The 26501-nt window shown below is 37.4% G+C and overlaps 1 protein-coding gene across 1 annotated transcript in view; it reads right to left on the bottom strand.

The window, feature by feature from the left end:
• Positions 1 to 12331: 12331 nt before the first annotated feature.
• ETFDH (electron transfer flavoprotein dehydrogenase) overlaps positions 12332 to 26501 on the bottom strand; it is a 31640-nt gene continuing 17470 nt past the window's right edge. Inside the window, exons 7-13 of the mRNA XM_027866916.1 lie at positions 24924 to 25070; positions 23679 to 23819; positions 22852 to 22995; positions 19568 to 19736; positions 15524 to 15706; positions 14116 to 14337; positions 12332 to 13644 (exon numbers count right to left, since the gene is read on the bottom strand). Of these exons, the coding sequence (XP_027722717.1) occupies positions 13481 to 13644; positions 14116 to 14337; positions 15524 to 15706; positions 19568 to 19736; positions 22852 to 22995; positions 23679 to 23819; positions 24924 to 25070 (1170 nt within the window). The 3' untranslated portion in view covers positions 12332 to 13480. The remainder of the gene's footprint in view (positions 13645 to 14115; positions 14338 to 15523; positions 15707 to 19567; positions 19737 to 22851; positions 22996 to 23678; positions 23820 to 24923; positions 25071 to 26501) is intronic.

Genomic DNA, 26501 nt, shown 5'->3' with positions numbered 1-26501 from the left:
CTAGGTGGCTCATAGAAGGGTTCTTGGATGAGGTAGATTTTGAGCTAGATCTTGAAGGCAGGATTTCAGTAGGTGATCCAGGGAGGAGGGATCACTATAAGCAAAGGCATGGATGCTTTGGAGAGAAAGATTTTCTTCATTTTGGTGGTAAGACATAGGATCTTTGAGACATTTCAGATCTGAAAGATCACAAGATGATAAATTTAGAGTTGAGAGAGGAGAAGGAAAGGAAATAAGTATTTATAGCATACCTATTTTGTGCCAAGTACTAAAGTAAGTGTTTTGGGTGTTTTTGTTTCTACAAATATTACCTCATTTGATCCTTATAACAACCCTTTGAGGTAAGTACTACTATCCTCATTTTACATCTGAGGAAACTGAGGCAAACAAAAGTTAAATGTCTTGCCCAGAGTCATACAGCTAGTGTCTCAGACTAGATTCAGACTCAGGTCTTCCTGATTCTAGGCCCAGAGCACTATTCACTGTACCACAAGCTGCCTCTAGAGAAGGAAATTTGAATTAGTACAACCACCTTATTTTATAGATGAGGGAACCGAAGCCCCTTGGAATGCTCAGGGGCATGAAGGTAATAAGTGGCAGAATCAGGACAATTTGAACCAAATTCTCTTGGCTCCCAATATTTTCCTTCCACTCCCTCATTCCTCTCTGGGTTCTGCTCCTGGCTTTTCAGACTTCTTTCTCTCCAATGTTACAGAAACCTTTTCTTTCTTTTTTAAAAATAATTATTTATTTATTTTTAGTTTGCAATTCACTTCCATAAGATTTGAGTTCCAAATTTTCTCCCCATCTTTCCCCTCTCCCCCATCCCAAGATGGCATGCAATTTGATATAGGCTCTATATATACATTCACATTGAGCCTATTTTCACGTTAGTCATGTTGTAAAGGAGAATTAGAACCAATGGGAGAAGCCACGAGAAAGAAGAAACAAACAAAAAAGAAGAAACAAAAGAGAGAGAGCAAATAATATGCTTCCATCTGCATTCAGACTCCATAGTTCTTTTTCCTGGATGTCGACAGCATTTTCCATCACGGGTCCTTTGGAGCTATCTTGGATCCTTGCATTGCTGAGAAGAGATGAGTCTATCAAAGCTAATCATTGTACATTGTGGCTGTTACTGTGTACAATGTTCTCCTGGTTCTATATAGCAGCCTTTTCACAAAGAACTTTATTCCTCCCCTGTGACCTTCTCACCCTCAAAGCTGACTGTGCCCCTGGTACCCTTCCTCTGACTGGTTGGGACTTCCATTTTAAGGAAAATCTGCAAGCTGACATATTCACGCCTTCATTCCTCTCTGGGAGTTCTTTTTCTGATTACATGTTTCTGGGCAGGTGCCTCCTCTTTGAGCTTCCTTTAATGTGATATCTTCCCTCCATAGAATATAAGCTCCTTGAAGGTAGGACTGTATTTGTATTCCCAGAGTTTAGTACAATTCCTGCTATATAAAAAGCACTTGAAAAATGTCTGTTGACTGACTGCCTGCCTGCTTTCTATTGTCTCATGCTATCTCCCTGCTATCTAGTCTTATGTTGTCATTCATTCAGCAATAGTCTTATACTTTCATAGATTTAGAGCTGGAAGGTAGTTTAAAGGTCATTTTATCCAGTCTTTTTCTTTTATAGGTGAGGAAGTTGAGACCTAGGGAAGTTAAATGGATTGCCTGATGTCACAGAGGTGGGATACCAATTCCAGTCCTCTTTTCCCTTGTACTAAACTGTCTTTCCGAGCATTTATTGAGTGCCGTTTACTAGGTATACAATTTGGTACCTCCTTATGGAGTTTACATCCCAGTAGGTTTGAAATCCCAGCTCACCATTTATTCATCCAATACAAGTCAAGCAGCTCATGGCTTGGTCAGGGGATAAAAGATGGGGACACATAAATTATACTAATTAGAATAGGTGAGACTTGAGAATTCCACAGTGCTATGAGATCAGACACTGAAGCACTGAAAGATGAAATATTTCTCCCTCCCTTCTCTCTTCTGAAAAGCAAAGCATGATTGATGTCTAGGCAAAGGAAATGTATACCTGATAGTGGAGAAAAGCAGAGTCCTTCCCATCTCGGGAGGTGGCCGGTAATCAATAGAAATTGTTGACAGCCCTTGGTGAGCTGAATAGTCCCAGCAGAGAGCTTAAAAGAGCTAACTAATGTAGGAGGTATTCCTTTCAGTGGAAGCCAGCCCTCCTTTGTGCTTGAGTGGAAAAGGATATCAAAACCTGTGGAGTGATAGTCCTTAAATGGAAGCCTCCTTTGTCTGTTACTAGACCTCTGAAGGCAGCACTGTCACCTGGCAGGCAAGTATTCTTTTAAAAAAAGAGTTTTTGGATAGAGCACTGGCCTTGGGAGTCAGGAGGACCTGAGTTCAAATCCAGCCTCAGACATTTGACACTTACTAGTTGTGTGACCCTGGGCAAGTCACTTAACCCCATTGCCTAGCAAAAAAAAAAAAAAAAAAAGAAAGTTTTATTGAAAATAGAAAAAAAAAAATCCGAGTCACTTCCCAATGATTTTCCCACCAGTCTTCCCATATTAGAACTTTCCTTTGTAAATAAATCAACATAATAGCTAGCATTTATATAGCACTTCAAAGGTATGCAAGGCACTTATCTCATTTTGTCATTATAACAACCCTGGGAGGTGTTAGTATTATCCCCATTTTACAGGTGAGGAAAATAAGGCAGGCAGAGATTAAGTGACTTGCTCAGGATCACACAGCTACTAAGTGTCTGAGACTGGATTTCAACTTGTCTTCTGATTCCAAGTCGGCTCTTTATCCATTTTGCCACCTGGATGCCATATGTCCAGAATGGAATAGGAGGAGCTTTTCCAACTGACGCAGAGGATAAGGAGAATGACAGAGAAAACTTTGTTTCCTCAACAGGGAAATGTTTTTAGCCCTAAGTGACTAAGAGGCAACTGTATGTACGAGCAAGAAATAGGCATATGAAAAGAAGCCCTGTGCAGGGGTGGGTGTGAATAGGAGACATCTTAGCGCCACCTGCTGGAAGCAGTGAGGAACTGCAGAACAACATTGAAATCAGCACCGCAGCAGGCTCCTGGACAACTCAAGCCAGCCGAGAGTAGCATTCAGCAGGGATTATGTATAGGGAGGATTTTGCACTGTGGGAGGATAGCGTATTGGGACTGATGCCAGATCAGGAGTCAGAGGACCTCCATGACCTACTCCACTTTGTACATGTTATGTAAATACTTAGATATATTCATGTTGTTCCTTACCCCTTCCCTGCTCAATAAACATTTATCAAGCATGTAATATGTTCCAGGCACTGTGTTAAGCAATGGGAATACAAAGGAAGGCCCAAGGAGCTTATAGACTAAAGGGAGAAGACAACGTAAAAGGGAATTTAAAAGGAGGGGGAGGTTCTGGAAGGAGAGCTCTCCACCCTCTCTAATCCAAGAAAGGAGGGCTCCAGGGGTAGAGGGTACAGATGAGGTGGGAGTTCCAGGGTTGGAGTGATCATGCAGGATGAAGTTTCCTGGGGTATGGTAGAGAAGTCCAGAGAAGTGCATTAGAATGTAATCTCCTTGAAGACAGGCACTGTTTCCACTTTTTTGTATCGAGGTATTTAGCACAGTGTCTGGCATGTTATTTTTGTTCGGTCATTTCAGTTGTGCCTTATTCTGTGACCCCATTTCGGGTTTTCTTGGCAAAGATATCGGAGTAGTTTGCCATTTCTTTCTCCAGCTCACTTTACAGATGAGGAAACTGAGGCAAACAGGGTTAAGTGACTTGCCCAGGGTCTCACAACTAGTAAATATCTGGGGTCAGATTTTAACTTCCTGACTTCAGGTCGGGCATTCTATCCACTGTGCCATCACCTAGCTGCCCATGCCCAGCATGTAGTTGCTGCCAAATGAGTGTTTGTCAGACCTCTAATTCTTGTTACCTGGAAGCCCTTGGGCAAGGTATTTGTCTCTTTGGGTTTCAGTTTCTTCATTTGCAGAATGAGGGGAAGGAGGGAAGGAGGGTCAAACTAAAATGGTTCATATCATGGGATCTCTGAACTTGAAAAAATATCGTATTTTAAGACAATGAGTCTCCTTTGTAATCTTAGGTATTTTATTTTATGGGTGTAAAAACAGGGGTCCATAGGTTTCACTAGACTGCCCAAAGGGTTTGTGAACAAAGAAAAGGTTTAGAACCTTTGGACTAGAACATATCTAAGGTCCTCTTTCAACATTAGAACCTATCTGTTTTGGACTAAGAGACTTGGAGTTATATAGTTCTTTGGAGAGGTTTAACCACTTAAAGAGTGTTTATTTTCCAAGGATTCTGGGTTGTTTGTTTTGGGTTTACAACACAACTTACCTTCTTAAATATTGTGAACTGAGTGTTTGTAAAGGTATTTGTACACTGGTGATTTCCTCATATTTTATGGCTGTTAGCCAAAGAAAAGACAATTTCTGAAAGCATACCCGGGGGGTATTCGTTCTGAACCCCCCTGACACAAGGTTTATAGTATTAATATACAATGCAACCCCAGTAGTGGTCTCTCACCTACTTACTTGAAATCACAAAACTTAATTCAGTGAAGATGTGAGGATATCGCAGGCAATGTCTTCCAATGTAAATTCATGGGAAAGCAGTAATGAAAATAAATATTAAGTGATTTTTATTTTTAGAAACCATGCTCCACAGACAGAGAAAGCATACTGTCCTTGTAAAATAGGTGCCCTACACGCTTTCATTGTGCTATGCGTTCATGTATCTTAGTATCCATGGTCATTACCCTCTTTCTTCATTAGGAGGACCCTTTTAAAAAATAATTTTTATTGCTTTTGCTTTTACATCACCTAAATTCCCCTCTGTATCTCCTCTTTCCCCTTCTGAAGAACTATCTCATTTAACAAACAATATTTAAAGTTTTTGAGGAATAATAGAAAAAAATTAGCAAACACAATGAACACATTGGAAAATTCTGAAAATATAATATGTAATGTTTTACACCCTTGGACCTCCTACTTCAGCAAAATATTGGGAGGAGATGTCTTCTCACATCATCTCTTCTTTAAGGGAGGGGATGGGTCAATTTTTAGTGTCAAAACATTTCATGGACCCCTGCCTGATAGTGTCTGTATTACTGATATCCACGGATTGAGAAAATTCACAATAGCAGAATGTAAGTTCCTTTAGGGCAGGGATTGTCACGTTTGTCTTTTGTAACCTTAGCAGCTAGTACAATATTCAGCACAGACAAAACAATTAATGCTTGTTGACTGACAAAATGATAATGCTTGGAGTATATATGGTTTGTTGTTTAGACATTTTCCAGTCATGTCCAACTTTCATGACCCCATTTGGGGTTTTCTTGGCAAAGATACTGGAGTGGTTTGCCATTTCCTTCTCCAGCTCATTTTACAGATGAGGAAACTGAGGCAAACTGGGTTAAGTGACTTGCCCAGGGTCACACAGCTAGTAAGTCTGAGGTCATATTTGAACTCATGTCTTCCTGACTCCAGGTTTCACACTCTATCCACTGTGCCACCTAGCCACCCACATACGGTTTAGCAGCCCCCTAACAATAACTGGATTTCTGAGTCCGCCCATAGATTGGGAGCTACAGTTCTACAGGGTAATATATAAAACTTGTGAATGCAGAGCAACAGAATTGATTAAATGGGCTAGGATAGTATAGTTGAATGAGACCTGATTTGGAGCCAAGAGGTCTGGGTTTGAATTCCAGCTGCTTTTTACTAGCTTTGACCATAGGAAAATCACTTAATCTCTGAGCCTTGATTTTTCTTATCTGCAAAAATCTGATAATTTAAAGTATGTGATAATACTTGTTCTTATTGGGGGAAGAGCCAAGATGGCAGAGTAAAAGCAGGGACTCACTGGAGCTCTCCCCCAGATCTCTTCAAATACCTATAAAAATGGCTCTAGACAAATTTTAAAGCAGCAGAACCCACAAAAAGACAGAATGAAACAAGTTTCCAGCCCAAGACAACCTGAATGGTTGACAGGAAAGGTCTGTTGCTCGGAGCTGGGAGAGGAGTGCAGCTCAGTTCCACACAGGCAAAGACACGACCTCAGCAAACCTGGAGCAGGCGTTAGGGGAATGAATACCAGGGCGGCTGTGTTGGTTTCCAGACTTCTGAACTCACAAATGCCAAAGACAACTTAGAAGGTCAGTGGGAAAAGTCTGTTGGACCTGGCTGAGAGAGGAACACAGTTGCAGGCCCAGCCCTGGCGTAGCCCCAGGGCGGCAGTGGCGGCGACTGCTTCTGGAGCTCTTGGCCCACAGATTGTGGCGGTATCAAGTGGCTGATCAGAGGGGCATTGCAGGGATCTCTTTGCTGGTACTGAGGCAGGATTCTCTTCCTTTGCCCATGCTTGGATCTGGGTCGCAGTTCTGGGTGGCAGCTCTGGGGCGTGGAGGAGTGCTGGCATGGTGGAGATTGTAGTGGCTGTGGAAAGGAAATTCTCCTCACAGTTCCAAGGCAGAAAAGATTGCTTGTGGTCACTCATAGACCAGAGCACAGGCCAGGAAAGGAGTAAACACCTCTCCTTTGATCGTACCACCTTGGAAGAACTAAAAATTTACAGGTCCCTAGAAGTAACTCTGAAACCAGCTGTACAAAACCAATGAAGCTTGGGGCAGTACACTCTCCACACTGGAAGCAGAGCCCTACCTTAACAAAGAGTTTAAAAGTCAAGTAATTGGCTGGGATCATGAGTAAGCAGTACACAAAGAGTCACGCTATAGAATCATACTTTGGTGACAAAGAAGATCAAAACATACAACCAAAAGACAACAAAGTGAAAGCTCCTACATCCAAAACCTCCAAGAAAAATATGAATCAGTCCCAGGCCATGGAAGAGCTCAAGAGGGATTTTGAAAAGGAAGTAAGAGTAGGGGAAAAATTGGGAAGAGAAATGAGTGATGTGAGAAAACATGAAAAACAAGTCAACAGCTTGCTAAAGGAGACCCCAAAAATACTGAAGAAAATAACACCTTAAAAAATAGACTAGACCAAATGGCAAAAGAGGTCCAAAAAGCCAATGAGGAGAAGAATGCCTTAAAAAGCAGAAATGGCCAAATGGAAAAGGAAGTCCAAAAGCTCACTGAAGAAAATAATTCCTTAAAAATCTGAATAGAGCAATTGGAAGCTAGTGACTTTATGACAAATCAAGACACTGTAAAACAAATCCAAAAGAATGAAAAAGTGGAAGACAATGTGAAATATCTCATTGGGAAAACAATTGACCTGGAAAATAGATCCAGGAGAGAGAATTTAAAAATTATTGAACTATCTGAAAGCCATGATCAAAAAAAGAGCCTAGACATGATCTTTCAAGAAATGATCGAGGAAAACTGCCCTGGTATTTTAGAACCAGAGGGCAAAATAGAAATTGAAAGAATCCACCAATCACCTCTTGAAAGAGATCCCCAAAGGAAAACTCCTAGGAATATTGTAGCCAAATTCCAGAGTTCCCAGATCAAGGAGAAAATATTGCAAGCAGCCAGAAAGAAACAATTCAAGTATTGTGGAAACACAATCAGGAAAACACAAGATTTAGTAGCTTCTACATTAAGGGACTGGAGGGCTTGGAATATGATATTCCAGAGTTCAAAGGAGCTAGGATTAAAACCAAGAATCACCTACCCAGCAAAACTGAGTATAATCTTTCAGGGTAAAAAATGGATATTCAGTGAAATAGAGAACTTTCAAGTACTCTTGATGAAAAGACCAGAGCTGAATAGAATATCTGACTTTCAAATACAAGACTCAAGAGAAGCAAGAAAAGGTAAACAGTAAAGAGAAATCATAAGGGACTTATTAAAGTTGAACTGTTTACATTCCTACATGGAAAGATGGTATTTGTAACTCATGAGACTTTTGTCAGTATTTTAGAGTAGCTGGAAGGAAAATCTATATATACACACACACACATATACACAGAGTGAGTAAAATTAAGAGGTGAGAGAAAAGCATATTGGGAGGGAGAGAAAGGGAGTAGAATGGGGTAAATTATCTCACATAAAAGAGGCAAGAAAAAGCTTTTACAGGGGAGGGGAAGAGGGGGAGGTAAGAGGGAATGAATGAATCTTATTCGCACCAGATTTGGCTTAAGGAAGGAATAACATACACATTCAATTGGGTATGGAAATCTATCTTACCCTATAGGAAAATAGGGGGAAAGGGAATAAGAGAGGGGGGATGATAGAAGGGAGGGAAGACTGGGGGAGGGGACAATCAGAAGCAAACACTTTTGAGGAGGGACAGGGTCAAAGGACAGAATAGAATAAACGGGAGAGTAGGACAGGATGGAAGGAATTATAGTTAGTCTTTCACAACATGACTATTATGGGAGTGTTTTGTATGACTACACATGTATCACCTATATTGAATTGCTTACCTTCTCAATGAGGGTGGGTGGGGAGAGAGGAAGGGAGAGAAATTGGAACTCAAAAGTTTTAAAAATGAATGTTAAAAATTGTTTTTACATGCAACTGGGAAATAAGATACACAGGCAAAGGGGTATAGAAATCTATCTTATCCTACATGAAAATAGAAGGGGAAGGGGATAAGAGAAGTAGGGGTGAAAGAAGGGAGGGCATATTAGGGGAAGGGGTATTCAGAATGCACGCTGTCTTGGGATAGGGGGAGGGGAAAGATGGGGAGAAAATTTGGAACTCAAAATCTTGTGGAAGTGAATGTTGAAAACTAAAAATAAATAAATTAATTTAAAAAAAAACAAAACCTTGCCCTTATTTATCTTACCTGCACATGGTTGTGGTAAAGATGAAATTAGATAGTGTATATATTACTCTTATTTCTTTATAAATTAATATCTATGTATGTGTACAGCTGGATTGTGAAGACAGGTAACATTACCCTTGAATTCATTCAACTTGATCTCACCTGTTTCATATTCCATGGGTCCATTTCCTGAAATTGTGACTACATAAAGAATGCTTCTTTGAAGCCGTTCCAGTGGCAGATAAGATCACCTCCTCAGTCACCTGACAGATGGACACAAGCTCTCCTGCGTTGGGTGAATGTTATCTGCCTGAATTGGTGAAAGATTAATATAGTTCAATTCTGAGAACTAGGGCCTGATTTCATGAGAAGATTGGAGAAGGGAATTTTTGGTACATAAGCCTTACTCTCTGCAGCAGCTATTCCTGTCTGAGTTCCAGAGTCTGGTTCTAAGAGAAGGCCCAGAATTAAAAAAAAATGGGGGGGATCACTTAAAGGGGAACAGTTGGCAGTATGTCTACAAGCATAGGTGTTACAAGCACAAGGTTTTGCCTGTTTCCCTCCTTCCTAGTCTGACAACTACTACATTCTACCACTCTGTGGTAGAATTTGGTTTGGCTTTTTCATTTGTGGTCATTTTTTGAGTGGGAAGAATGTGGCTACCCCTCAGAGTTATGACTTGATTGCCTCTCCAGTCCAAATTCTCTTTCCTCACTTTGAATTTCTGATCCCCAGCTAATTTCCATCATCTGGGGCAACCATTCCAAGCACCTCCCCAGAGTCCTCAGAAATCCACCACACTTAAAACTTTAGGCTTGGCACACAGAACAGAAGGATGGAACCACAGTTGGGCTAGGTTGGCCGCTTAGTGGACATTTGTTTTTTTTTTCCCCATGCTTGTCAGTTACCAATAGTGAGACAGTGATTAATAAACTGGGATCTTAGACAATGGGAATGAGTCAGAATTTCATAGCCACAGTAATCTGAAGCTCTTTCCATCAGGATGTGCTAAGAACTGTGATTGGCCATGACTATGATATAAAAAGAATCCTTCTTTCATGTTTATAGCATCCAGAGTCAGAAGGAACCTTAACTTTAGAGGTTGGCTAGTACAACCCTGTTTTTATAAATGGGGAAACTGGGCCTAAGAGGTGAAATGATTAGCCCGAGGTCAGACAGGAAGTAGAATTTGACTCCAGGATTCAAGACCAGGTCTTGATTCAAAATCCAGTGTATCCTTTACTACATTACACTGCCTTACCAAAGAGTATGCGATTACATCTTCTCAGAATAGGATCACAGAGTTAGAGCTGGAGGGACCAAAAAAGTCATTTAAGTCCAATCTGCTTATTTCATAGATGAGGAACTTGAGGTCAACAATTTTGAACATTAGAGAACTGACTGATAAATGTGATGCTTTTAGTGATATTATATATGTAAATACATCAACTGTGCTTTTAACCATTTGACTTCATATATGTGCATTATCTTCCACGCTGAAACTACTCCATTTGTTTCCTTTTGGTTGGTCAAATTCTCTCATAATTGTAGATGCTGTACCCCAAGTGGGAGAAAATTTCCATGAAATACGTACAAGTCATCCATTAATAAGACTACCCTGCCTGTTTCATTTTCTAAGTCATTTTTTCATTTGTCATTATTAAGAACTTCATATTCAGAGAAGAAACTTCTCAAATCAGAATGAGACAGATTATTTAGGGAGAAATTCTGAAGTTGGAAATTTGGTTAACACGTAAAATTCATTTCCTCCTTTTACTTTATCTTCAACTTTTCTTGCTCATAAACGAATCTGATCCTCACTACAACCCTGTGAGACAAGGAAGGAAGTTATCACTGTTGATAGTATTGGATTTAGACCTTAGAGATCATCTAGGTCATTTTATAAAGGGGGAAACTGAGTGGCAGAGGGGTTAAATCCACTTGCTCAATATCACAGAGCCATAAAGAAATAGACATGGGAATCAAATTTGTGTCTTTTCATGTTTTCTACCACATCTCTTGTGGTACATATCACTGGATATTCGAAAACTGTTTAGATCTCCCAAGATAAAAAAATCCTAAATAAAGCTTCATGTTTTAGGTTGCTTAGCCACTCAGTTTTTCTACTTGCAAAATGACAGCAATAATAATCAATACTCTGCCTACTACACAGGTAGTGGGAATGGGATGAGGCTGGGTATCTGACAGTACCTTAAAAAAAATAGAGTGTAAGGTTTTATGTGAAGACCTGTTATTTTTAAAGCTCTATCAGCCTAAAATCATCCCAAATTGTTTGTTCTTAAAAGTCATGTTGCATACAACTAATCAATTTGAAAATTGATTGTAGGTATATATATGTGGTAGGTATAGCATGGACCAAATTTATTACCATATTAAAATAATTATAATTTTATTAAAATCAGAACAAACTATTACTTTGATCTTATATTTCATCATTATTTCTGATACAGCTGTATTTTTAAAGACTCTTTTCTTCCTCTTTCTAGTATATGACTTGAGGTTAAACATATGCCTTTTTTTCTAGTTTTGCCTCTGGCATAGACACATACACACAAGTTTAGAGGGGTTTCTGTAAGGTGTACCTTTATCAGTTTCAACAGTTTATTGGCTGTTTTATCAGAATAGTAACAGAGAAAACTGGTAATGACTGTCAATAAAAGAAAAATGACAGCGTTATGTTCTACTGGTGACAGAAGCAAGTGAAGTTCAGAGAAGTAACAGCACAGTCATCCTACTCTTAATACGTGTACTTGGCAACTGAGTAGTCATAGAATATTGTGAACAATGAGATGTGGGTGATTATTGGAATGTAGATAAAGGGCATCACTGGCCATGTTCCATGAGGGGATATGGGAATGCAGTTTGAGGAGTGACCAGAAACATATTCTAGCAGCATCTACATCTAAAGGTGCAGCTTTTACATTCAAAAAGGGCCTTTCTGATTAATTATCTGGCAAAATACTGCAGTAACTTAATAACCAATGCCCTCTAACAATTCATGTTTTTATAGTGCTTTAACATTCAAAAAGCATTTTTCTTACCACAACCCTGTGAGTGAGGTAGTGAAAGTATGATTACGCCCATTTTACTGATTAGGAAAATAAGCGCAGAGAGGTAAATCCAAGAGGTAAATGGGAAAGCCAGATATAGACCCCAGCTGGCCTGACACCATGGCTGCATTCTTTCAGCTATCCTATTCTGCCTGCTCCTAGAGTTGTTTGTGTAGTTGTATATTATTACAGAAAGGGAAAATTGGAGAATATCACCCAAAAGATGGACCTGGTAAGAAATCATGCAAATTTCCCCTAAAGATTCACAAGTAGGTTTTAAAAGAGGCAATTTGAGCTGTTTCCAATTTAAGAAAATTCTTTTAAAAAAATTACCAATATATATTAATATATAATAAAATTACCAGTATATAATACTTATTCCAGTTCCTAAAGCACTTCTTTAGCTAATGATTGAAATGATAAACACATGAAACACTCACTGACTTTGACTACATTTTTATCCCTTCCTTTATACAGGCAGAAAACAGTCTATGTTTAACAGATGTTATAAATGATCAATGTTTATTTTACAGCCATTGAGGCAGAAATGCAAATGGCCAAACAGATTAAGGCACAGAAGGAAAGATAATGCAGCTTATAAAAAAAGTGTTTACATAAGAACATTGTTTTTGTTTAAATAGTATGCACTGATTGTACAAAGGCAGCATGAAGTCTATTTAAGGGTGTCCTTGGATATTGCATTTGTTCCATAATACAAGCCTGCAACAAATACTGAACTTAGAATTCCCTACATCTTACAGTCTAGAAGTAGATAAGCATTATTCTTAGTAAAACTGTTACAAAATAGTGTGAAATCTTGAATTTTTACAACAGCTTTCTGCATAGTTCACATAAAAAAAATTTTTTTTTATTAGTCACGTCCAGTCTACCTGGAAAATATTTGAGATTTACATTTCAGTGCAAAGCAAGTGAAGGAAAAAAGTCAGCTTTAATTTTCATAATGTAATACTTCACTAAGCTTTTTGCAGTTAATATAGCAATCTGGATTTCTAATTGTCACTGTCTATTACATATGTTCACATGTTGTCTTTGATAAACTAGATTTTAATGAAAAGAAATTTCATGTAATCTTTACTTTGTATAGGCTGGATAACTTAAAAATGATTCATTTATTGAAATCCAAGGGATAATAATAATAATAATAATAATAATGATATATTGATTTTCAGGCTTCAAATCCCCCAAGTTATTCACTCATAGAAAGTGCGACTCATTGACAGCTAGTCAACTTCATACATGATAGTACAATTGACCTATGGCATTTGTTTGAAGAATTTAACAGGTCCAAGTGGGAAGGAACTGCACACATCACCTAGTTCTATAACTGAATCCCCGTTACAGCCCTCTCTGCTTTCCTTCAACTCATAATGTGTCCCCCTTCCTCCTCACATAATGTCCCATTTGTCTCTCTTCACTTCTTTGATTCTCTTTAACTTGTAAAAAAAACAAAACACTTTAAGTCTATAGAGTAATGCTGTTAACTTCATGGGAAGCTCAACCTTCTCATTAACAGCAAGCTGCAGGGTAATTTCATAAGTATTTTTTAAAAAATAACTTAAAGCTATGTTTACTATAAAATGTTAGGGAACTACCCATCAAGCAAACCACCAATAAATGAAATCAAGTGAGATTAACATTACATTCCATTGTAAGCAGGTCCTCCACCACCTTCTGGTACCACCCAGTTAATATTCTGACTTGGATCTTTAATATCACATGTTTTGCAATGGACACAGTTCTGAGCATTTATCTGTAATCGAAATCCAACACTCTCTTCCAAAGGAACAAATTCATAAACTCCTGCAAAGTAAAAATGTTATCTTAATTTAGCTATTATTTGGGGGGGGTTATGAATGTTTAAAATTCAAAATTATAACTTAGCTACCCTTCTATTCTTTTTCAATAATAGTAGTTACAGAAATCTTTTAATTTTGTTTTCCAAATGTTCATTCATTCAAAATACTGCTGTGATATAAATTGCTATGGATACAACTACAATGTGGCTAACTAAATAAGTAGAGACAATAGCTAGGCTGGCCTCACTAATTGGGGGAAGGTAAGTTCTAAAACAACTGTGGAGAGAAACTGAGTCAATTGGGAAATTCCTCATTTCCCAAGCTAGTTAGAGGAGATGATGATTGTTGAAGAGATACCTGGAACAAGTTTCAAGTTCAGGTGGAAGCTGGGCCACTCTTTTAAAAAGCGAGACTTTTCTGTGTATGCTTAGCAATATGAATATTCTGGGAAAGAAGAAAAAATAAAAGTACTTGCCCGCAGGACAGAATCGTTGTTCTGGCCCACTATATATCATCAAATTCCTATCCACAGGTAAGCTGTCATCCTTCAATGTTAAGTGTGGTGGCTGGTTCTCTTCATGATTAGTACCACTAAGAGCCACTGAGGAGAGGAGGTCAAAACTGATCTGTCCATCAGGTTTTGGGTACTCAATAGGTTTACAATCCTTAGCTGGCTTTAGTTGATCACAGTCAGCACCTAGAAGGATTTTGAATTAAGTGGTTAACAGAATACAAACCCTAATTTAACTTTTTTAAAAAGAAAGTGCCACAAAGAATTAATAAAAACAACAACGATCTTAGTGAACCTTTTGCGAATTATATGGAGAATGCAGCAAAAATTAATAAACATTTCTTCATTAAAATAGTGTTTCCCTCCTCTTGTCTTCCCTTTGAGAAAGTCAGGCAGTCTATAAGCATTTATTAAGTACCTACTACATGCCAGGCCTCTGCTAAGTGCTACTGATACAAAAAGAGGCAAAGAGGCAAAAGACAGTCTCTACTCTCAAGGAGCTCACAATCTAACGGGAGAGACAACATGCAAACAACTATGTACAAATAAGCTATATTCATGATAAATAAGAAATAAACAACAGAGGAAAGGCATTAGAATTAACAGGGATTGGGAAAGGTTTTCTATAGAAGGTGGGATGCTTGAAGAAAGCCAGGAAGCCAGGAGGTGGAGATGAGGAGGGATAGCATTCCAGGTACAGAGGACTGGAGCTGAGGGATGAAGTATCTTGTTTGAAGAATAGCGAGGAGGCCAGTGTCACTGGATTGAAGGATACATGGGGGAGTTTAAGACATAAGAAGACTGGAAAGGTGGGACTGGGTAGGGGTGTGTCACCAGATTGAAGGATACATGGAGAAGTTTAAGGTATAAGAAGACTGGAAAGGTGGGGTTGGGTGGGGGGAAGTACCTCTTTGAGGTTTTAGGTTAGGGGTCTATAGCTCACCTCAGCCTCAACACCAGCCATTTCACAGTGACCTGAATGATGAGTATGAAATCTTATGGCACATCTGGCCACATCTTCATACTATCCTCAACTCATCTTTCTCCTCCCAGCCAAACTTTAGGCATGGATGCATCTTTTTATAATAAATAAAGTCAAGAAAATCTTTTCCATACCAAAGAAAAATGAATACTATCCTCAATCCTCTTAATTTACTAGTAAGTATAGCATAATTTCTTTCTAAAGACTTAATGTACTGAATATGAAACTAGGATTTATAATAACATTATATAAATACTAGTATAAAAAATTTCCCCAATAGCCCACCTACTTATAGAAAGATGACCCTGACTGATGACACAAAATTTGATATGATGGCCATATATTTATATTTCATATAGTCTGGGGAAATTAATGTAATGTTCAGATTACCTTTATGTTTCAATGTCCATGGTTCCATTCCTCTCAATATCCAGTAAAACAATCCAGTGTAAATCATCCCTCCATACAAACCCAATGGTGAATGGCAGGAAGGCCTGATGTTTCGAACAGCATAAAGTTCTTTCCACACCCATGATTTCTTCAAATTGTCCTCATACTCAGGCACATGGAGTCCTATTATTCAAAAGTTTCAGCTCAGATAATTTGTGTGAAAGTGCTTTGAAAAGTAGAAAGCCCTGTACAAAGTAGTACTACTAAGATTTGAAGTAATTTTAACCAACTAAGAGCAAGAGTCAAGTAAAAATGGCACTTTCGTGTGTAAATATATGTAGCATATTTAAAAAACTTCAGAATTCTATATGTGAAAAATATTAACATCTTGCTATTTAAAGTCAATGAAGGGTTTTTTTTTGGGGGGGAGAGCATGGAAAATTTTCTGCCCATCAAGGAGATTACAGATCTCTGAAACATTGATAAAATGAATATGAAAAGATGAAGTTTCAAAATGTATTATGAATTGGGATGCTTTTATATGGTTTTAACCATCTTACTGTTTTAGTTTAACAATGAAGACTTAAATCATTCCTGAAACTAATCTGATATACAAACATGTTGCTGACATACATTTTATACCTCATCTCTATACCAGGTTCTCCTGAGTTCTGCATTTCAGCCTTTTACTACTACTTTTCCTTGCCTTGGGCTCCATCCCCTTCTGTCAAGTTCATATTCTGACTCCAATTTTCTGTTACATGCCAGTTCTAGTCCTTGGTAAGATGCACCATGTACAATGGCATTTAATATTTAGTAAGTGTATATGAAAGAGCAGAAGTGTGACTCTGAAAGTTCATATAGCATTTGCCTGGTAAAACTGACATGGCATGAAAAAATGTGTGGCCAAATGATGCGAAAATTTCATAAGAGGTACAGCTTTTTGGCTGTCTTTTTTATTTTTGTCATTGAACCTTTGACAACGGGGTCTACTGACTGCTTTCATTTGTAATTTCTGCTTCCTTTCTTCTCTTTACACTTTTCTTCCATTCTGTCTGTCTCCTTTTATTTCCCAGTTTTCATGAACAGGTTGGACACCAAAGAGTAAACTCCTTTCTTATGTGCAAACCCACTAATTATGTATCATACAGTCTTTGGGTAACTGCTCTCTGCACCAAAGTTATTTCTTCAACACCAGAAACATTACTTCCCATCCCCTATCCCCCTATTCTGGGTTCAGGACTATTCTGGGTACTTGAGAGGACCAGAAGGTCAGTTTCTGGACAAGAGTTTTGCTGTAAAACTTTAAAAATGGTTCTTCTAGAATAGGGATTCTTAACCTTTCTTGTGTCACAGACCCCTTTGGCAGTCTGGTGAAGCCCATGAATCCCTTCTCAGAATGTTTTTAAATTCATAAAATACATAGTAGCATAAAAGAAACACATTCTATAGAATACAGTTATCTACCTACCTACCTACCTACCTATCTATCTATCTATCTACCTACCTACCTACCTATCTATCTACCTACCAATCTATCTATCTATATAAACCAAAGGTAGACATCCAGTCATCAGGAGAACCTGAAGTACAGAAAAAAACTCTTGCTCACATTCTTTTCATAGCCCTCTTGACTGTTCCACTTTCCTATTTTACACTGAATGATTCTACTCACTTGTACAACATGCTGCTGGCTTCTCTATCTCTTTTCTGTGATGAGCCTTCCTTGACTTCTTCAGTTCATACCTATATTGTCTTTTACCTGGATTACTTTAACCTTTTTTTTGCCAGCTTCCCTTGTTCCAGGCTTTCCTAACTACCATTGCCATAGCTATTTTTAAAAAAATTAAACTAATGAGAAAACACACACACAGATATATAAAACCCTCGTAACAAATATGTATATGTAAACAATTCCTGCCCTGGCCAAGTCCAGAAGTCCATGTCTCATTCTGTACCTTGTATCCATCACCTATCTAGAGAGGTCAGAAAGTGGTAAAAGTCACTACCTCAGACTGCTATCAGGATAAAATTTGCCATCTCTAAACCTGAGCTAATTTTCTTTCTCCCTAAGTCTAGCCTTCCTTCTGACCTGACATGAGGTGTCAGTAATCCCACTCACCCAGTTTGTCTGAAACTTAGGGGATGTTTCTGACTCTTTTCTGTCTAATCTCCTGTTCATCAGTTAAGAGTCCCTTTGATTCTTCCTCTGCCATCTGTCTCACATGTCTTCCTGTTGCTCTCACAACTCTTACTGCTTCCCACTTGGATTGTTGCAATAGTTTCCTAAAAGGTCCATCTAACCTCCACTCATCCTTACCCCATCCATCTTTTTATACTGCTCCTCTTAATACTAATCCTCCTTACGTATAGAGCTGTTCATGTCATTCCTGTGCTCAAAAATCTTCAGTGGCTCTCTATTCCCTCCCAAGTAACAAAGTTCACAGAATCAAATTAAGTCAGAACTGGAAAGGATTTTAGAAATTACCCCCCTACCCCTCCCTTTCTTCATACTGATGAAGAAACAGAGCTTTAAGTGGTAAGTTACACAGCAAGTGTCAGAATTCCAACTCCTTTGCCTGGCATTTTAGATACTCCATCATCTGTTACCCTGATGGTGGGAAAGATTGAAGGCAAAAGGAGAAGGGGACAGCAGAGGATGAGATGGATAGACAGTGTCATGGTAGCAATAAACATTAGCTTGGACAGACTCTGGGAGATAGTGGAGGGTAGAATGGCTTGGAATGCTATAGTCCATGGGGTCATGAAGAATCAGACATGACTGAATAACAAAAATAATCTGCTAACTTACTTTTCTAGCCTTATTTCATATTATTTCCTACCACTAGAGAGCTCTATGGTCCTTGAACATGCACTGTGTTTTCCTACTTTTGTTATGCTTGGAATGTCCTCTTCTCCCTCTTCTTTGCTTGCTAAATTTCTACCAAATTTTTAAAGCCTAATTCAAATGTCTATCTCCTCCAGGAAACTTTATCTGGTTCATCCTGTTGTCACCTTCAGATCTTCATGCCATCACTATGCATTATAGTTATATGTATAATGTATCACTCTTTTAATAGACTGTAAATTCCTCAAAGGAAGGTACCATGTTTTTATAGAATGTGTTTCTCCTTTAGAATCTAACACAGCCATCTGCATTCAGCTGGTGCATAATAAATGTTCACTGAATGAAATGGATTCTTTCTGCATTTAAATCTGTATGACACCCTACTAGTTCACTAAAGATTGGGTTCTAAGATCTTCATCTTGCATTTGAAAGCTCTTCAGTTCAAAGTTCCCTTTTGTCTACTCATCTCATTTCTATTTTTAATCCTCAGTTAAAACAGTGCCTGAAAAGCCACTTTTCTCTCTTGCTTTCCTAGGAGTCTTTTCAGAATGATCAGAGAAGAGGCATTCATCTTCAAGTCAGAACATGGAACTCTTATGATTATCTTCCCCACTTTAACTGATTAGGTTCCTGCCTTTGTTTTCCATACCCATGCCTAAATTGGAGTTATGCAGAAGCTATATGCAAAGTGAATATGCCAGTTTTTAGTTCAATATCATATCTGTGTATGTTATGTCTGTGTAACACATCCCTACTATCTTGGAATGCAAGTGCTAGAGCGTTTATTGTGTTCTAGGCACAATCACATATTATATACGTGATTTTTACAGAATGGTCTGACAAAGGTAGAACATACCTCAATCTCACTTTAGTTTTCTTCACATCTTAAATGACAAAAGCAAAAGATGTAAAAAAACAAAACAAAACAAAACCAAACCTTAGATATTTAAAAAAATGTGAATCTGAAGATTACATATATGAGTTTTTACTATAACATTTCATCTTATGGGCATAGTTCATTGCTTATACATGAAATAAGTATGAAAATAATAAATTTATGTCAAGATTTTTAAAAGTCTGATTTAACTTAAATTTTTCATATTATTTATATATATTTACATTATCTCCCAGGGAGCCAATGCTTCTAATGGAGTAGGTGATGGATTTGCTCCATACATTAACTAGGAAGTTCTTACCCAGTGTTTCTGATTGGAGATTCTCACTGGTTAGTTTGCTGAAAATGGATTCTGCAGCCAAAATGCCACTTTTCATTGCAGTGTGGGTACCTTTGATCTTAGGAACATTCATGAAACCAGGACTACAACCAATTAGCACTCCACCAGGGAAGGTAAGTTTTGGTATAGACTGAGGACAGAGAGAGAGAGAGAGGGAGAGGGAAGAGAGAGGGAGGCATAAAGACTGAGGTTCCAAGTGATATAAGTAACTTTAAAAAAGCATACACATCTATCTATCTAAATAAATAAATAAAATTTCAGCCTGTGTAGTTTGGATACTGAAAAATAATTTTCTTTTAGTAAATATATTATAATTAATACACTGAAAAGATTAAAAGGAGAAAAAAAGCAGAGTCAGATGAATAACTACTAAATAAAGAGATATGAACTTTGGTAGTCCTCAGAGGGAGGTTAAACTTTTACTTTGTTTTTTTTTTTTATTTCTTGAGTTCTACAATAGGGAAATAGAGCTTTTTTTCAGGGTAGCCCCAAAGAGGAATGGTTAATAAAGAAGGTGGAATTCACATGCAACCTAAGATCTAGAATATATCACTGGACAACTGTTAAGTAATTATACTCATTTATAAGCACTCCAAGGACCCAGTTAATAACATAATTTTGACTGATGTAAAACTGAAGAACTAGCTAAAAAAAATGAATTCTCTTAGTACCATAATTTATTTTATTTTTTAAAATGACTGATTTATATAGCTTTAAGATTTCAAAGCACCTTTTTCTCCTACCACACCACAGGGAAGGTACAAATATTATTCCCATTTTACAGATGAGAAAACTGAGAGGCTTAGAGCATTGACTTTTCAAGGTCCCACAGCTAAAACGGGCAGGCTAGGATTCAAGCCCAGATAGATCACTGTGCCTAGTACAGCACTGGTGTGACGCCCTTGGGATACAAAACCAGGGATTCGAGGATATCCCCCTCCTACTCTTCTTCATCAATCAGGAAATGAACATTTATGAAGTGCCTACTGTGTGCCAGGAGCTGGGATACAAAGACAAAAGTAAAACAAAAGTCTCTGTCCCAAAGAACTTTATATTCTACTACAGGGAAAACAATCTATACATATGTAAGGAAACAGAAAACACCTACAAAGCAATTTTGGGGAGGAAGCCAGGAAGCCCCCTTGTAGAAGGCCGCTCCTGAGGAAGGGGGATTCTAAGGTACAAATCAGCTAGTCAGTCAGTCGGTCAGTCAGAGGTGAGGAAGGAGATGAAGTCTAGGCTGAGATAGGAGATGGTATGTCCTGCGTGAGACACAGCAAGGACGCCAGTATGGCAGGGGTGAGTAAAGGAGGATCTGAAGACTGACTATGAATGGTTTTAGATGCTAAAGTGAAGAATCTACATTTGATTCTAGTGGGAACAGGGAGACCCCTGAAGCTTTTCAAGCAAGGGAATAACATGGACCTGTGCTTTAGGAATATTACTTATTTTGGCATCTATGTGGTGGAAAGATTAGAGAGGGGAAAAGACTTGAGGTATGGAAACCAATTAGGAGAATACTGCAACAGACCAAGTTAGAAATGATGATGATGAAGACCTGAACTAGGATGGTGACTGCAAGAGATGAAAGAAGGCAACGAAGGTGAGAGATGCTGTGCGAGGAGAACTGATATGACTTGGCAACTGAATGGATATATGGGATAAGGAAAAGTGAGGATGGCTCCAAGATAGTGAACCTAAGCGACTAAAAGAATAGAGGTGTCCTTGATAAAAACAAGGAACTTTGGAAGAGGGATGGGTTGGGGGAAGGGAGAGAAGTTAATGAGTTCTGTTTTGTACATGTTGAGTTTAAGATGCCTATGGGACATCTAGTTGGAAAAGCCCAATAGGCAGTTAGTGAAACGTGTGTGTGTTTTGTGGGATGGAGGGTGGGGGGAGGGAAGAAGCTTCAAGGTCAAGAACTCTTGCATTGATTCTTCTTATTAGCAAAGTGGGGCAAGATGGGGAGTGAGAGTGGAACAGCTTGAAGCCTTGTGATTCCTAGGGAAGCAGGAATTCTTCAAGGGAGAGAACTACTACTGCAGGCACAGCAACAACACTGATAGTCTTTTCTATAGGTAGTAATGATGGCAACTCCAAAAGACTGAATCATTGTTAGAAGAGCAGTCACATATGAAATATATCAAATCAGGGGTTCATAAGTTCACATCACATACCAGAAATCTCTTTTTAATGCTGCATAGTAGAATGTCATATAAGGTACATACTTCTTGTATCTTATCTAAGAGAGTTTAGTTACAAAGGCAACAAAAAAATCTCATTATAAGGTGCTCTCGAGGCAAGGGACCCGCAAAGAAAATACTGTTTAAAGGCTCTAGTGATAATGATGCAATCAAAGGGAAATGTTAGTTATTTGTGACCTTTATGGACATGAAATGATGTGTCTTTTACCTCACAATAATATTAAAATACTTTCAAAGACAGATTTATAGCTACATATATTTGATTAATACATATAAACTTGGTATCTATAATTTAGTATTGTAAATTGTGGATTTTTTGAAGTATTATCATTAAAATTTTTAAATTTTATTTTGAATTTCAAAATTCAAAATTATTTAAACATTGTTTATAAAGTCTGCCTATTTACAAAAGGATACAAGGCAGGTTACACAGTTAAATGAGATATAAGATTGGACAATTTAAAAATAGAACTGAAACTACCTAAAAGGAGCAAAAGAAGTAAATGTAAGTAAAATAAATATTTTAAAGTAAATATAGTAAGTAAATTCTTAACTGGTCTCAGTTTGCTAAAAGCTAAAGTAATAGAATTTTCATTGATAATTTGTTGGGATAGAAATTTTTTACTTCAACTAAATTCAAGAAAGAATTTATTGCATTAGGGCTTTGCATAAAGGAGAGTGGGCAACAGTAGATCAACTATGGTTATACAAAATATAAAAGCAAAAAGCTGTAAAAATTACTTTTAAAAAAAAATTTGCCTTTATAGGGAGGCTGACACAATATCTGATTTACAATTTAAGGATGCTAACAATTGTTATATCCTTTACAATGACTACCAAGTAAGATAATATATTCTTAAACAATAGGTGGCTTGCAGAAATTCTATAATTTTTTCTTCCATTTTATAATTCTTTTCCTGTCAATTTTTATGCCAGCTTTAATACCAAATTTATGATAACAGAGATATACGGTATACACCAGAGAGAAAAAAAATCAAGGAAATTAACTTTGTGCTAAGAAAAGGAAAGAATAAATATTACCTGAAGGCCACCTTCATTGAGAGCTCGGGCTCCATAGGCAATCCTTTTCCCACCTTCCAGGGTTGGCTGGATGCTAGGATGGTGTTTCCACCTCTGGAACTCTCTAAAAGGGCTTAGGTATGGATTTTGATAATCTAAACCAACCTTTTAAAAAAAAGTATTTTTATATTTTAAGTCAGGCAGACCCTATCTAATTAGCTATTTAAATTCTATATGATGTCAAGTTAACTTATATTTACTCATATCACCCGTGAAAACATTTAACATCTTAATAACCAGCTATCTCAATTTAGGAGAATAAATAGCATGTGAAATCTGTTTAGGAAAGAAGACCAACAAACACTATAGTAACAGATTTTTAAAAAATCAACAGACATTAAGAAATAAGAATAATTTAATAGTATTCTGGAAAGATGTGACATACCATGGTAGATTTAGCTCTGGAATAGACCTTAGATATTTGCTCCTTTCACTGATAAGGAAATTGAGGCCAGAGAGGGTAACCGATTTGCCTAAGATTACACAATGAATAAGTAGCTGACCTAGGATTTGTCAAGCATACAGAAGGATCAAGTTCACTTCTACTTTGTTTTGATTTCTGCAGATAATCGGATAGAGAATATCCTAGGTATAATACCCAGCCATAATTACTTATGAGAATGTATTTAACATTGTTATAAATACTGAACATTTTTATTTCTCTACGAGTGATGCTGATGGAAATGTAATGTGAACTATTAGTTTTTAAAGGCTTTTATGTCCTCTTATTTCTTTAACAAAAAAGATCCTTTGAATGAAACAAGTACTGGGGAAAATAAATAACTTACCACAAAACCAAGAGCTACAGTTGGCTCACTCTCATTCAAATGGTAAAGGAAAGACCCTCCATAAGTATGTCTGTCCAAGGGCCAACCAACTGTGTGTTCTACTTTTCCTGGTTTCCAATTCTTTTTGTCAATAATCCATAACTGCAAATAAGGCACAGAGATATTTAATGTTTTTCTGTGTTTCTTAGCAGTGAAAATTCCTTGGAAAAATATATACATGGACCATATATAACCCAAATATATATATATGTGTGTGTGTGTGTGTGTGTGTGTGTGTATACACCTCAATTAAAATTTAATAAAAAGGATCAGAGTTTTAAAAGTTTTTTTTCAGGTGCCAATTAATTCCTAAGTATATCTATTATACAATTATAAGAAGGACAATACCATATTAGGCCAATTCAATGGTTCTTTGAATGGTTTATTTTCCTTTAAGGTTTTAAGTTTTAGTTTTCAAGGTCAATTTTCTTCTTTCACTAAAATTTACTTAAGGAAATTTCAATAAATTCTATAAAGAACATAAGAATTTGTGAGCTTTCAAAACAATGAAAATTCCCAGTATGATGCTGGAATTTAAAAAGTACAAGGTCCAAGATCTAGTAAATGCATAGACAGTACTGCAGCAATTTTTAATATCATGTGGAAAAAAATTAGGAAATGAAAATATCCCAACGTTCTTTATTTTCTTTCACACTATGGAGTCAAGAGTATGAATGGATATGACAAATGGGGTAATTTCAAATGAAATACAATAAATCAAAGTAAAAATATATATTTTGTAAAGTTCAAGAAATTGAAGATTTAAAGGAGAAGATAAATTAAACAATGTCATGCAAGACTGACTACCTAAAATATAAGCTTTATTTTAAGTTATATTACTAACAGAGACACAGATTAAAATTTGTTACAAAATCAATTAAAGATTAATTAAAAAGAAAAAGCTCTGAATAACCAGTACAGTTCAAGTCTCAGTTATTTAATTCATGCAACATTTGGTAAACACTAAATATCAATATAATAAAATAACCTGGACCATCTCTGCTGCAATGAGATTTGAATTGTAAATACTTTAAAGTAGATTACAAAACATTTCAAAGGCTTTTTACTACCTTTACAATAAAATAGTTCAATTCAATTTTTAAAAAATATATGTCTATTTGCCATGAAAAATGGCTGCATAATACTATCAACTGACTTAAACTTTACCTTCCAACTATTACAATTTCTAACATGACAAAATGTTACCTCCTTTAGCCCAATACCATAGGTCTGGGGTTCACAATCGGTCCTCAAATTAAACTTCTTATACAGCTGCTTGGCAAGATGTCCATGACAACCTTCACTAAAAATGGTGACTTTGGCATGTAGCTCTAGTCCTCTTTCAAATGTATCCTGTAAAAGCACAGCATGTCATAATCAGCATTGACTCCAACTATATGCTATAATGCAGACTTGTTCTCCGGGTACATGAGGTTATGGCTACATACCTACCCTCAAAAAGATCTCATTTCATTGGTCCACACTCTAGGAGGCTGTTTTATGAATTGCTGTGACCAAAAAAATCCATCATCTGGTGGTCACTGCCCTGATGATGAGCTTTTCTAAGTTTAGCTATGCTGCTTGTCAGTTGACAGTCCACCCACATGGCTCTTATTTGAAGAAGGCTCTTCTAGCTTGCTAGGAATTTTACTAGCAGGGCCTTTGAGAACCCATGCTAAACCTCAATAACATGAAGCATCAGAGTAGGGCCAAAGAAAAAAATGTCAAATTAGGGATATTCAAAATTTCAGATTATGAAGCTCAAATGACCAAGATTCTACTTATACTACATTCTGTTTTGGATTAAAAAATTAAAAAAGTAAAAAAAATTATTATCCACAAAAAAAGGCATGAGCAAGACAATAATGTAAACCTTACTTCATAGGACTAGATCTGTAGCTAAGAGATGTCCAACTAGTTTTGTTGAGCAGTTTCTCAAGTGGGGCCAGCAGACAAAGCTGATCTTCTGGAAGGGAGATGTGCTCTAGTTTTGGGAAAGGACAAGAGATGGGGAAACAATGGGATTCACTGCTGAAGGGAAAAGGTCCTAGAACAAAGAGTCCCAGTGAGGTTCCAGCACCTACTTGGCTTACCAAGACCCATTTTCCTCTGCCACGTGCCAGTGCTTTCCCTTGCCATTTCTATACCCAACATCATCCTCCATTCAAGGGATTTCTATCTTGAAGAGCCAGAATCGTGTGAAATTATAAGACAGAGGGAGCAGAAAGGACACCTGGCCTTGTCACCTGGCCTAAAATGCTTGCAGGTCTCATAAAACTATTTTATTTACAAGACTGATTCTAGAGAGGCCAAAAATAAGTGGAAAGAGGGCTAGCCTCAGCAAGGTTCAACTTCTGACTGAGGCATAGACTTGCTATATGACTCTGGGCATGTTATTTAACTCTGAGACGTTTATTTTCCTTATCGATAAAATTAAGATAATAATGCACATACTACCAATAATCTCAACTAGTTTGTTATGAACAAAATGCTTTGTAAACCTTAAAGTTACTTGTAAACATAAATTTAAATAGCATGATTAGGGATCAGAATTTTAGGAAAAGGACAAAACCTTGGCATAGATACCTTTCTCATAAATCTATTAATTGGCTATTGGCCTTTAAAGATAAACAGATCAATAAACTGGCCAGATGGTGATACCTCTCTTTTGAACCTAATGATTTACTTATCTGATGACTGCTTTCTTCTTTATCGGTTGCTAGCATATCAGAGCAGTTTTTGAGTCTAGCAAAGTGACAGACTGCACTTGTGTTTACTTTTTTA

The sequence above is a fragment of the Vombatus ursinus genome, unplaced genomic scaffold (genome assembly GCF_900497805.2).
Source record: "Vombatus ursinus unplaced genomic scaffold, bare-nosed wombat genome assembly UNPS02014784.1, whole genome shotgun sequence".
NCBI classification, from domain to species: Eukaryota; Metazoa; Chordata; class Mammalia; order Diprotodontia; family Vombatidae; genus Vombatus; species Vombatus ursinus.
This window is presented reverse-complemented; position numbering and strand designations above follow the sequence as displayed.